The following is a 13357-nucleotide window of genomic DNA, read 5'->3' as shown; positions in this document are numbered from 1 at the left end:
TACTTTGCGTTAGTTTTCTGTCGAGTTGTTTCACTCCTGAAAGAAATACTCCTGGCTGGCCGGCTAAGATCAAGAACCAATGTTAACGGTTATGTTTTCATTGCGTTTTCCTGCCCGAGGACAATATTATGACATGAAAAGGGCATTTGCAAACATAATACTCCCAAAAATGGTATAAATTTGGCAGATTCATAAAAATGTGCCAGGATTATTATGTTCATAATGAAAAAACCTGATAAATAATTATATAAGTATTGATTCAAAGAAATTAACAATTAGAAAGGGAAAACTATATGGATAAACAATCAAAAGTACCTAATAACATTCTTGGTACTTTTTTTAACATTTCTATTTCTCGTAGCTCTGTAGTTTTGCAGCATACTCTCAGCAATGCCTTTTCAATATATTGTGCTGTGAATAATGTGCACTGAGGTTTCAAAGAATTTTGTCTATGAAAGAAGTATCAGTAGAGTTAATTCAAATTTTAGTTCAAAAATTTAATTATGTTAACAATGCATTAATATGTGATTACCGATGTGGATTTCTTTCATGGCCTCCTACTCCTATTTAATGTATTGTCTACAGTATACAAAGTTTTCATACTATATAGAATATTTATTCAAATATTATTAGATATTAGTACACTTGAAAAATTTTCAAAGCTCTCACTGAGTGGGTGGAACCAACACAGCAGAAGTGTATCATGGACCATGATGTTATTTCAACTTTTGGCTCAGCATCGGCAAAATTTCATTTTTATTATGATATAGTTTAATCAGTTGCATCTGATTTCAAGTAATTGTATGACTAAGGTGAAGGATAGTGAAAATAATGATAATTTAGCCAATGTCTGATGAGAAAAAAATTTAAGTTGGTCCAGAATTAATGATGGAATATTTTAGCAATAAATAATGCATTGAAGCTGAATTATTTCTACATGTTTCAATGCAAAAATTTACCGTCAATATTTAGATGCTAGTTTCTCACTTTTTAATGAGTATCATTGACATATTTTGTATGGATCAAATGCAAGGGAAAACCCCACAACTTATATCATCCTTTTCAAATTTTATCGGAGGTGTATTGACAAGACTAAAATATGGATATTATTCAAATTTAAGGCAAAAAGAGTGTAATATATTTTTTTGGATTTAACAATCAATTTAAAGGAGTAATTTTGAACATGTCTTGTCCCATCTCTTACTCTATAAAATTAGAAGTTTGAGGATTATCCTCTTCATGACATTCATCTGCAGTATAAATTGGTGGTAAGGGAAAAATGAAATATAATATATGTAACTCAAATTTACAGGGAGGAATTTTAACAAATATGTTAAAGTGGATTTTGATTTCCAGATGTTTGCAGGTTAAAAAATCAACTCTTTTTGTGTTTTCTATCTTTTTGTATTGATTCAAGCAATGGGATAACTTTTAGCATTTGGCTAATAGTTCCACTTATTTTATTCTTTCTTTATATCAATTCTTAATGGAAGAAAGGATATGATTGCTTATGTCAGGGATGATTCCCTTATAAAAAACCATAAACACAGTAATCAACCCGAAGGTCGGTTTGGTAGGAGATGGTCGAGTTCACCCAGTACTAAGCCCTATACGGCGTGTGAAATTCGCACATCAGGGTAGGGGGGGCCAGTTCCTTTCTCTGTGCCGGTTATGGTTTCCCAGCAAGACCTGGTACCCGAAAAATCACAATCAGATTGGATGGAGCTGTAGGTGCCCAGTGTGCCTTGCCTGGAAATCGAACCCGTGACCCTCTGGACAGTAGTCCAATGATCTACCCCCTGGACTACCATGACCCACGATTCCTTTATGTTGTTCTAATTTTGAGAGTTCAAAGGCAGATATTTACGACTTCAGGAAATTACAAAAACCAAAAGACGAATTTATATACATGAGAATGGGTGAAATTACATTTGCGATTTTGCATTTGTATTCAACTACTACTGAAAATTTCCATGTTTTTCAAAGCAACGTTTGAAGAACTCAAGTGAAGGTTCACATGTGTGAATATTTGTATGTACCATTCAGAAGCCAGAAAGTTGAGCAATGATTGGTAATGAGTTCTTTCATGATGCTAGAGAGTTTACCCTCCATATGACCATTGAACATTGTAATAAAATCATACTCTACCTTTTCCGTGGGTCATTCCTTCCTTCCTTTTTTATTCAGCCATTGGGGTAAACGTCTCTTCCTTCAACAATTCATTAGTGTCTTCAATTCTATTTCTGTCTTGGTCTTTACTCAGAATTAGCGTTGAGTTTGAATGAGTTCAAGATTCACAGATGAGTTGAGGCCTCCACCTTATTTTTATTCCTTTTATCGATCATAATTATGTGACTGTTGACTGGTTCCTATTCGAGCTTCGTTGCCAGTCCTAGTCTAACTCATTTTTTATTTGTTTCTTCTACTAGAGGAATATTTCATTAGTCTTATTTGAGCTGCTCATTTGGTAGCCCATCCACCATGTTTCTATTGATGCCTTTTGAAATTAGGTATTTCAAAAAAATAAACTCTGATGAATGTATCATTTCTTCTTCAATCCACATCCATAGGAATGATGTAGAAATTAGCCAACTTTGGATTGGCATGCATCCGTGAGCAAGGGGTGCACAATAGTTATAGACTCCAGGCTAATCTTACCCCACTGTAAAAATCCTCTCAGTCAGTTTAGAAGGATTCAATTCCTCATTAATAGACCAAAAGTTTGGATGGATTACTTATACCGAGACATGATAACATTTTTAAGGAATCACCTCTGAATGACTGCAGAAATGAATTACCAAACAATAGTTCAAAAAAGGTGTTCACCTTGTGGTTCTTATAGTTTAATTGCTACTTGGGCATGGCTCTTGGTCAGATACCTGCAAAATCAAGCACTACAAATAAATATAATTGGATTAGCATTATGGAATTTCAATGCGATATTTAGAGGAACCAGATAGAAGGGAAAGCCATGTCCAGGAGCATCTTTAGGATTTAGAGAAGAGGAAATTAAAGTGTATTTGGAAGCGTGAGCCTGAGAGACATATCGAAGCTATAAGTCTGAAAGTGGATTCCGAGATACGAGGTTTGTAAATTAAGTAATGACTGATTTTAAAAAAAATTTTTCACTCAAACAAAATTACAATTTTATATTGTCACCCTCAGAATAACTTCTTTCTGAAGCCACACAGAACTGGAGACGGTTCTTCCACTCCTCATAGCAGTGCTGGAACTCCGATACTGCTGAAATAGCCTTCAGCTGGCTATTTGAATGTTTTTGACTGTCCCACAAAAATGAGTTCCCTTGAGGTGATTTTTTCAATTTCAAGAAGATAAACAAGTCACAAGGACTCAAGTCAGGTGAATAAGGAGGCTGAGGAGCCACAGGAATGTTTTTACTGGCCAAAAACTACTGGCCCATTTGGTCTTGCGAAAGGTTTTTTCAAACCATTTTGCGCAGATTTTTCTTATCCTGAATTCATTGGTCAAAATCTGATGAACGGTGGTATGAGTCAAATTCAACTCTTCCTCGATCATTCTGACTGTCAACCAATGATATGAATGCAAAAGATCCTGGATTCTGTCAACATTTTCATCTGCTCTTGAAGATGAAGGCCTTCCACTTCATGGTTCATCTTCAATCAACTCTCTTCCTTCTGAAAATGCCTTCAACCACTGAAAAACCTGGGCTCTAGGCAAAACACTATCTCTGTAGGCCTATGGAAGTTTAGCAAGAGTTTCCGTTGCACTGCACCCAAGTCTGAAGCAAAACCTGATGGCACACCATTGCTGGAAATTGATGGGTAACGATGGAATTAATTTAATAAAAATCAGTAAAATTGCCTAATCTTAAATTCAAAAGATGTGCATGTGGAATATTATGGTCCACGCTGCAAGAACTACTCTTGAATGAATAGCACAATTTTTCCCCGCTTATTTAAAATGCTCAAAGATTTTTTTGGGAGGGTAAATAATGCTATTTTTCATATTAAGTCAACTTGATCATAGAGATGTAGTTACAGAAAGAAGTACAGTAAATATCCAATTTAAAAAAATAGTATGTATGCTCAATATCTCCTAATTTAATAATAAATTGGAGCCCTATATTATGACAGTAAAAGATTATGATTCATTGACAATTGTGTTAGGATTGAACTGAAGTGAATTTTACATATTTAAATCAAATGCTTAGAGCAGATTCACACAGTGCAATTAATTGCTGCTCAACCATATGTGAGTCTCTCCACCTCAAAAGTCACCCTTATATTTAAAAACAGGGATTAAGGAGAAACTGAGCAATTGCAGACCTCTCTCTCATATACAACATGCTATGTCATGGAGCATATATGGCTGCTAGTTCAATAGTCGAACGCCTTGATAGTCAGGAGTTGTTGATGAAAAATCAGCTCGTTTATGATAGGGTATAGTCTGTGAGTTACAACTTGCGCTTTTTGTTCATGATATCCTTGGCTTGGGAGAGAGAAATGTTCCAGTGAATGCAGTTTTTCTAGATTTTAAAAAGGCCTTTGAAAAAGTACTGCATAGTTAACTAATTACAAAGCTAGAAGCGTATGTCATAGATAAAAAAAGTCAGTATGAGAAGATGTATGATGACTTCCTTGACTGTGGAGCCGTGGTCCTCTTGAGAAAAATCTATACCAGAATATTGGTAATGGCATTTCTCATAATTGAAGAAATAAATTTAGTTGTTCATTCTGATTTAGAGGTTTGTACTAAATCTCATCTATGTCTGGTATAAATACTAGTTCCAGATATTGCATAAGACTAGCTTAAAATAAAGGGAAAACTTTAATTCTTTTTCATTGGCTATAATTTAGTTATTTAAAATGTGTTGTGGGTTAAGGATATGGTGGAAATATCAGGCTATTTGGGGTAAAAGGTCCATAATTCTTCCAAGAAGGCTAAGAGCCACTGCTCTAGTTGTTTCTGGAAGTACCATATGGAATTTGATATTAATTTCTATGAAAGTGAGACAGCATGCCGAAGAAGAAGCCGTTTCCTGCCTCTTTTGGGACACAAGATTAGGCACCTAAGAAGATACAATCGCCGAAGTCCACCGTTTTCAGTATCAAAACCTCACAAAATAAAACTATGAATAAAGCGTTGTGGGGAAAGATTTTGGGACTTTAAGCCACCGAAACGTTTGTGCCTTTTCCAGGATTGAAATGAAAAATCTATCATAAAAATTTAGTCTCAAGTTTCAATGGCATGTGCTGTAATAAGAACAAATGGATATTTCTTCACATTTTGCATTAGATAGTGCTGGAAACTCAGCAACTATTCTTTCATTTTTTATTTCTTCTTATTCTTTCATTTTCATTCTTTATTTCATCCCCCCTCCTTCTATACTGGATGCGGTCGCAGGAGAAATTCGCAATTGGATTTTCTTTCCTAATGCTGTTTTGTTATTATCCTAATCGTCTTTCTCACACATATTTCCACTTTTTTGTCCAGATTAAATTACATTAAAATTACGTTCAATCTAATAGAATACCTCGGAATATAATTAGATTTAATTTGAAAATTAACAATAAACTTGTCTAAAAATGATATAAGTTTAGCTAGAATAGTATCAGTGAAGACAAGCAATCACACTTACAAGAGCTTAGAATCTCGCATTGACGATAGGTAGCGGTAGATAACAGAACTGATGCCATATGTTTAGTATATCTTGCACTTGACATGCTCCTTGCCATTTGCCGCTTATTTGGCTTCATGATATTGCTTTTGATTTTGGGCTGTTTTTTTCTTTATCTTTACGAATAACCTTTGCGAGCTCCCGCATGTATCATACCCTTCCATAGGGCGAATGCTAAAGTATTATGAGGTACATCTCGGAAGTGAAATCTCCCCAATTCCCAGGATGCTCCATCTGCGATTTCCTACCAAAGAAACATTTTTGTTTCCGGGAAAAATATTTGCGATAAATTACTATTTCAACCATCCCTATGAAATGGTGGCGAAATCGCAGTGCATTGAAAGCATAGTCATTGGCGGCACGGGCTGACAGCAGACCACATATTGTTCACTATCATAGAATTGATAAACAATTGTTGACCTAATTTATCTTACCTAATCGATCATAATTAATTTATCCTGCCAAGACGCAGATGGGTCACGCACGCCTTCATATTAACCCCCCGACGAATACTCGACGCGCTGTTGGTGTGGAAGCCTAGTGCCCAGAGCGTTCTGCAGTAGAGACGATGGTCACGGATCCAAATCCGTTTGGCAACTCTGGACACCCCCAGCTGATTCACAGCGGTTTAAAAGAGTCGAAAAATTGTCGATAACAAACGGTGGTAAAGGAATTATTTTCACCCCCCTCCCCAGCTATTGAATGTAAGCATTTCCTATTTCGCAGAATTTGTTGCAAGTGGTAGGAGGTAAACTATTCTTATCGAAGGCGCATTCGGGTCACCTATGAAAACAATGTTCGGATTGATTGCTACAATGGTAGCAATTACCGACAAAGCCGCAGGAATCGAGAAATAGAAGGGGCAGACTCCCCTTTTATATCCCTCTCCTTCATTATTAGCAAAGCAAACCCGGAGTTGGTAACGCGGCCAGGCACAGCTGTTCGAGATTGGCAATTAATACGGCGATTGTTTCGGAAAATCAAAGAAGTCGGTGTTATTTATCCTAATATCCACTCCTAGAAATACTTTTCTTTGGATTTATTTACTTCGACTGGAAGCTGTAGTTAATGGATTGCGAATGAAAAGTTTCTCAATCGTGGAAAATTCTGAAAAAGAAAAAAACCCATATAGGTAAAAATAACCTTATTATCACCACCATATAAATTTATTAGTAATTATTACTGAATGATTATTTGTATTCTGGCGTTATACTGTTGATAATTCCATGTGTAATTTTTGTCGGTTTTCACATCAATCATTGATTCGTGAATAAGCTAAATGTTGATGAAACAAGTGCATGGGCAACATTTCACTCGGAAGAGAGCGCGTGTGATACAATTACTTTTCCTTTGAATGGAAGTGCTCTTCGAAAAAAAAGATCGCTACCGATCTCGCACAGAACCCCTACGGAGTAAGGGGCATGAGGTGACAGCTGAATTTTACGTAGCCTCAACCCAAGGCACTCGTATTTTTTGCGATGCTCTTTCTCGAATAAGTTCTCCTTGTACATTTTGCGAAATCATGCACCTCAAAATGTCGAAAGCCCTTTCCTTGTATATGTGTATAATATTTGGTCAACATATGTGTGTATTCTTATTTCTGAACATTTCGAGCGGCAGCCGGCGTGTGTGCGTGCGTCGAGGCTAGTTTCCCAAAGTTCCCCCATCTGGACATTTTAGGATGGGGAGCGAAATACGATCTGGCTTCCCCAGAATAGTCACGCATTTTCTTACCGTAGAGCAGGGAATCCGTACTACTAGAATGCCTCTGTGAATATTGTGGGCGTTAAGTGTGCTAAATATATTTTTTTACGCTGTAATTGTTGATAAAGATTATAGCATGTAGCGTGTTATCGATTTTCAGCAGTTATAAGGGAGGCACCAAGCGGTGTTCTATGTTATCGATCGATGATCTCATAGCAGTCACACATGCACCCCTTCGCCTGGCTTCACCATCGTATCCAACCCCCTCGTATCGACGTATTCTCGTTGCTAGGCGACGCACTAAGAGTTCCTCAGCCCAACTTGAAAACAGTCCTCGGCGCTTCATTACGTCCCCTTGCCCCCAACGCAGAATTCTACCTCCAAGATTTGCCGCTGGGACCCGTCGGAGAGTGTTCGCACAGCACGGAACTTGGATGCAAAAGTGATTCGCAATCAAGTAAGTGAAAGTGTTCAAAACACATCATTGTGTACCAAATTACATTTTCTTACATATTCTAATTCGCTGAAATCTGTGAATCGAGAGTAGCGTTTTGTAGCCAATGTTTGTTTTGATATTTTCAGAATATATTCCATTATTCAGGTATCAGCCATGACAATTGAAATATGCCAAAATGCTGATTTAGTTGTTTGCCACAAGAGTAAATATTTTTTCCAAAAGGAAATGGAAAGCGATTCTGCTGCATCGTCGGCCGAAGGGCAAGGTACGAAAATGGTGATTCGTACGAAGAAAGAAGTGAATGTTTTACATTTTTAGACTGATTTTGAAGTTTAAGCCTCACTAACGACCTGAACCATCATGCTTTCTTGTCACCAAAGTTACAGTGTTTCGAATTCTCAAGCTTCGCGCCGTGAGAGAAAGCGGTGGTAGTGAAATCGTCTCAACTAATTGCTACATTTTTGTTGGCAGGTATTTATGAGTGTACCAAATGTCAGAAGAAGTTCCGACAACCCGAAGTTTTACAGCTGCACACATTATTGCACGAATCAAGCGAGGTAGCAGAGGAAGCAGGAGCGTTAGATAACGCTGAACCGCCGAAGGGGACTGAAAACGACAAGTGCTTTAATTTCGGTGACAGTGAAAGTGGATCAAAGACAGTGAAAACAGAATTCCTTCAATCTTCCTGTGAGTAAAACTACCTCTTTAATCAAATCGTGTTTTTTGTCCATTATGTTTGAATATTGCTTATCAGCTGGTACCTACCTATCTGTTGTGACCCTAACTCTTCGGTAGAGACCGATCCTGAGTTTGACCGAACACCAGAGCCCGAATTTGTGCTCGTTTAGTTATGTGATCCTTATTTTGCAAGCGGTGCATGTATTCAGTAAAAAACCGTATTGATGATTATTGTTAATATATGATGCGGCAAAAGAGGCATAACTTGCATACATATCCGCAGATAAAACACATGAAAGAATTCATTATTCGTTGTCCCGAATACGATTTTTATTTATTGAAAACATTCAATGTGATATGTGAAGTAAATATGATGACAGCACATTATAGCTAGAAGTGTGAGAATATTTTGATAAACAGAAATTGTAGTCAGCTGAAAATGTAGATAACAACTAAATACTTGTTTGTCGTGATATCTCGGAGTTCTCGTACATATTATTTGATTATTTAATGTTACCATAAATCATTGCGAAAGGAATATATGTATTTGAAAAATAATTGTTTAACTGGCAATCACATTAATAATATATTTCTGACAATGGCACTGCGTTCAACTATCAAAACACACTCCAGTTATCGTTAGAACTATCGATTAATATAATTCTTCTCTCATTTCCCAGAAAGTATGTACTGAATCCGTCCCCCAACCCCTTGCATATGTATTGGCTTGAGGTGTTTAAAGTAGGATTGAATTATTGCCTTCCTTAGGTTAAATGGAATAGTAATCACTTAACGAGAACAGGACAGTACAATGGCATTGAAACTCTCCTTTCTAATGTAATATGTATAATGGAGATTTATTTTCACTGCCATCCACATAAGTAGAAAACGTAATTGGATTGACTATTTCATTTTTATTGCCATTTTAGCCAAAAGAAGTGTTGGACTGACCAAGGTGAAACTTGAAGATTGTCTTCGTTGTGATGAATGTTCATGCATTTATATCCATGAAAATGACTACAAGAAACACATGAAAAACTTTCATAAAGGGGATACTTCAAGAAAGTCGAAGTGAGTACCTAGTGTTTACGTTCGTATTGAATAAAATTCATATATTTTCAATTTCAAAATGTGCCATCATAAACACCTTTTTTTATAAATATGGTAAACCTTCAATAAATGTGTGAACGCCTTCCACCTACAATTTTTAAAGACAAAATCATAGCCTAGAATGCTTGTACATCCCTTTTCATTTTAAAGATGCTCTTGCGGTTTTTATCCAAATTGTAAGTAGTTGCCCATCTCTCAGGACTTAAAACTTAATGAGTTAATAATCTGAAAAAAAAGGATTGAAGTTGGAACACATACAAAAACAAGAGTGTAATAGTAATAATACTTTATTCATTTTGAAAAATGGTGCAGCCATATTAAATGTCGCCAATATAAGTATTATTTAACATATAAACATACTTTCTTAAATGTGATGAAAATTGTCACAAAAGAATTCATCAAATGAGTAGAGTGGGTGAGCAAGTAACCAGGTATATACCCTAATTCTTGAAACTCTGGATGTAGTCCAATTTCAACTGAGTAGGCAGATAGCTATACAGTCGTATGTTCATATTATGTAATGTGTTGTAAGTTGAAGACAATCTACAATAAGTAGTATATATATTCGCTTTACCTCTTGTGGAGTAGTTATGGATGTGAGATCTTAATTGGTAAGTCTCTAGATTAACTTTCACATGAATCAGAGCCTTAAAGATATATATTAACTAAATACAGTCCTGATTCCTTACCTAATAAAAAAGGGTATGCAGGGATCACGTGGTGGTATATTAGCAAGAGAATGAATAGCTCTCTTTTGTGGTACTAGCAAAATTTGTTCAACATTTGGGGAATGACCCCATAACTCAAAACCATAATTCAAATGACATTGAAAGAAGGAAGAAGATGCAATGAAAAGAAAACGTTTTTTGTGATTTAACAACTATAATAGGGGTACTCATGCTACTCATATTGGGTGAAAAAACTTATGCCTGATGGTATTTTATAGATGGTAGTAGCTTTTTATGAATTTGCATGCTATATTTTCTGAAAAGTCATGTACACTCTAACCTAGTGCAATGTTTGTCAAATAATAATAATACTTTATTCATTTTAAAAATGGTACAACCATATTAAATGTCGTCAATATAAGTATTATTTAACATATAAACATACTTTCTTAAATGTGATGAAAATTGTCACAAAAGAATTCATCCAATGAGTAAAGTGGGTGAGCAAGTAACCAGGTATATACCCTATTCTTGAAACTCTGGATACCATCTGATTTCAACTGAGTAGGCAGATAGTTATACAGTCGTATGTTCATATTGTGAAATGTGTTGTAAGTTAATGACAATCTACAATAAGTAGTATTTAGATTCGATTTACCTCTTGTGGAATAGTTATGGAGGTTGGATCTTAATTGGTAAGTTTCTAGATTAACTTTCACATGAATCAGAGCCTTAAAGATATACAAACAAAATACAGTCATGATTCTATACCTAATAAGAAAAGGTTTGCAGGAATCACGTGGTGGTATATTAGCAAGAGAGCGAATAGCTCTCTTTCAATCCATAATTACAGTGATAATATTTGTATTGCATACAATATTTGAGTTCCACCGCATTAGCTGAAATATTGTTTTAGGATAGCCCAGGTGATGAAATGTACTGAAAGAGTTCAGTCATTGAGGGGAAATTGTCACTCGTGCAAATAAGAATTCTTCTTCATTAGGAAGCAAGTGATGTAAAATTTGACCAATTCATGTAACTTATTACATCATGTCATGCATATTTTCATTGGCAATAATCTATGAAGTTCAAAAATTTGGTGTTTATATTTCATAAAAACCAAGTTCCCACATTTTTATTTTTAGTCAAGTTTCCATGAGAAGTTTTAGGTTGGTCTACATTTAGTTTATTTTGAAATAAAAGTACTTAGACAAATATTTCCCTCTCCATGAATCATTTCACATAATGGTCAGTAATGAACAGATGCAATGCAGTGTCCATAAATGATCATAATTGGATTGACAGTTCTTGTATTCTCACTCATTTTTCAATTATAGCAGTCTGCTAATTTCCACCATGTTCTCCACTGTGTCCCTGTTGGAATTTATAACATTTAATATTCCCAATCCAAATTGAAATTAAAAAAAAAACTATCTGACTATTGTTTGTCATGCTAATTACATATCTGCAATTATTTTAAAATTTGACCGTTGAAATTGTTCAGTTTACATATTTTCCATCTAAATATTTGTGTAAGGTTGCTCAAGGTGACTTTTCTCAGTTAGGGACTGCTGCACAAAACGATTGACAAAAATATTATGCATTAATAGAAGTCAATTTAGGTACCTGTAAACCAATTAGCCCAATTATTATAGAGTACTCCCAGCTATCAAGATGAAAAATAGGGATTAATTTGAGCTGAGCTCTACCCTCATCTTTTACACCAACTTTTGGATTGATTACTGTGAGTTAATTCACCTATATTAAGGTGTGTGATCTCATTTTTGGAACCAAATTATTCATTTAACTCATTTAAGGTGTTTTCCTTGAAAGGTCTTCATTGTAAGCATCTTCTGAGTGTGATAGAAAATTATCGCATTGAGATAGGCATATTAGAAATTAGTGAGCAGGTAAAACTTGCAAAAATAAAGGCTGAGGAATGAGGAAATTTGGAAAATGTTGAAAATTTACAATCAGTTTTCTGAAAAGAGATTGTTTCATTCTTGCATTAATTTTTAGATGAAATAATTTTAGTTCTTGAACGCTGCATTAAAAATCTTTCCTATAATATTTATCCTTTCCCTGTGCTGGTTATGGTTTCCCAGGAAGATTTGGTACCCAAAAAATCACATAGCTTGGGTGGAGCTGCAGGAGCCTAGAAAGGCTTGCCCAGGAATCAAACCCGCACCCTCTGGTCAGTAGTCCAACACTCCACCCCCTGGACTACGGCGACCCACACAAATTGATTTGGATGATTATTATCACAAAAGTGTTAAGGATTTGCTGCATCAGCCAATGGACAGTGTCTCTTACTATGCCTTAATATATTCTATATTTTTCTATTACCAAACAAAATGAAAGGTGTTTTCATATAATGAGCAATAGGGATAGGTGTATGATCACACAAGCAAGGCATCCACATGGATGCTGCATCTTATTTAAATTAATATCATGTGGAACATTTTATTGTAAACAAACATTCATCGTGATACACATTGGAAGAAAATACGATTATGCATATGGTTCTAATGCTAAATGAAATTTTAAATGCATTCCAAAAAAAATTGCCATTACTAAGTCATCTTGAAACAGCAGGAACAAATAAAATGTTTGTTTTCATCCATAATTCAATTAGTTGCAAGTCAATTATAGTTTATTGTGAAATCATGGAATGTCTTGCCTTGAATTTCCCATGAATCGTATGATTTTGATATGATTGGAGCCAAAAGGTCTTTCAAAAGTTCAAACTCTGGCCACTTTTTTGGAAGTTATGTCTTTTTTATGTCATCTTATGATGATTTTATATATTTAACAGGAATAACCCTTTTACACAAAGAGAGGCAAAAAAAATATATTGGTTCCACAATTATTTAAAAAATCATTTACAAACAGTAAAAATTACATAAAGTTACATACTCATCATTGAGAATTAAAATATACTTAAAAATTAAAGAAGAATTTTAATTTGCAATACATTTTACGTTACGTTAGGTTAATTAATGTGGACAATATATCAATATCAATTAATATTCCAAATTAAAAAATGGAAACAGAATATTAGAAATATACTAATGAAGCCAC

General features: G+C 35.2%; 1 protein-coding gene across 1 annotated transcript in view; it reads left to right on the top strand.

Annotated features, from left to right (window-relative positions):
• The first annotated feature begins 7016 nt into the window (after positions 1-7016).
• LOC139694803 (uncharacterized) overlaps positions 7017-13357 on the top strand; it is a 16815-nt gene continuing 10474 nt past the window's right edge. Inside the window, exons 1-4 of the mRNA XM_071593326.1 lie at positions 7017-7820; positions 7946-8085; positions 8292-8507; positions 9428-9569. Coding sequence (XP_071449427.1) covers positions 7974-8085; positions 8292-8507; positions 9428-9569 — 470 coding nt within the window. The 5' untranslated portion in view covers positions 7017-7820; positions 7946-7973. The remainder of the gene's footprint in view (positions 7821-7945; positions 8086-8291; positions 8508-9427; positions 9570-13357) is intronic.

Source organism: Hetaerina americana, unplaced genomic scaffold (genome assembly GCF_022747635.1).
Source record: "Hetaerina americana unplaced genomic scaffold, ioHetAmer1.1.p SCAF_55, whole genome shotgun sequence".
Classification (NCBI taxonomy): Eukaryota; Metazoa; Arthropoda; class Insecta; order Odonata; family Calopterygidae; genus Hetaerina; species Hetaerina americana.
The sequence above is the reverse complement of the archived record's forward strand: the minus strand, read 5'-3'. Positions and strand labels throughout refer to the sequence as shown.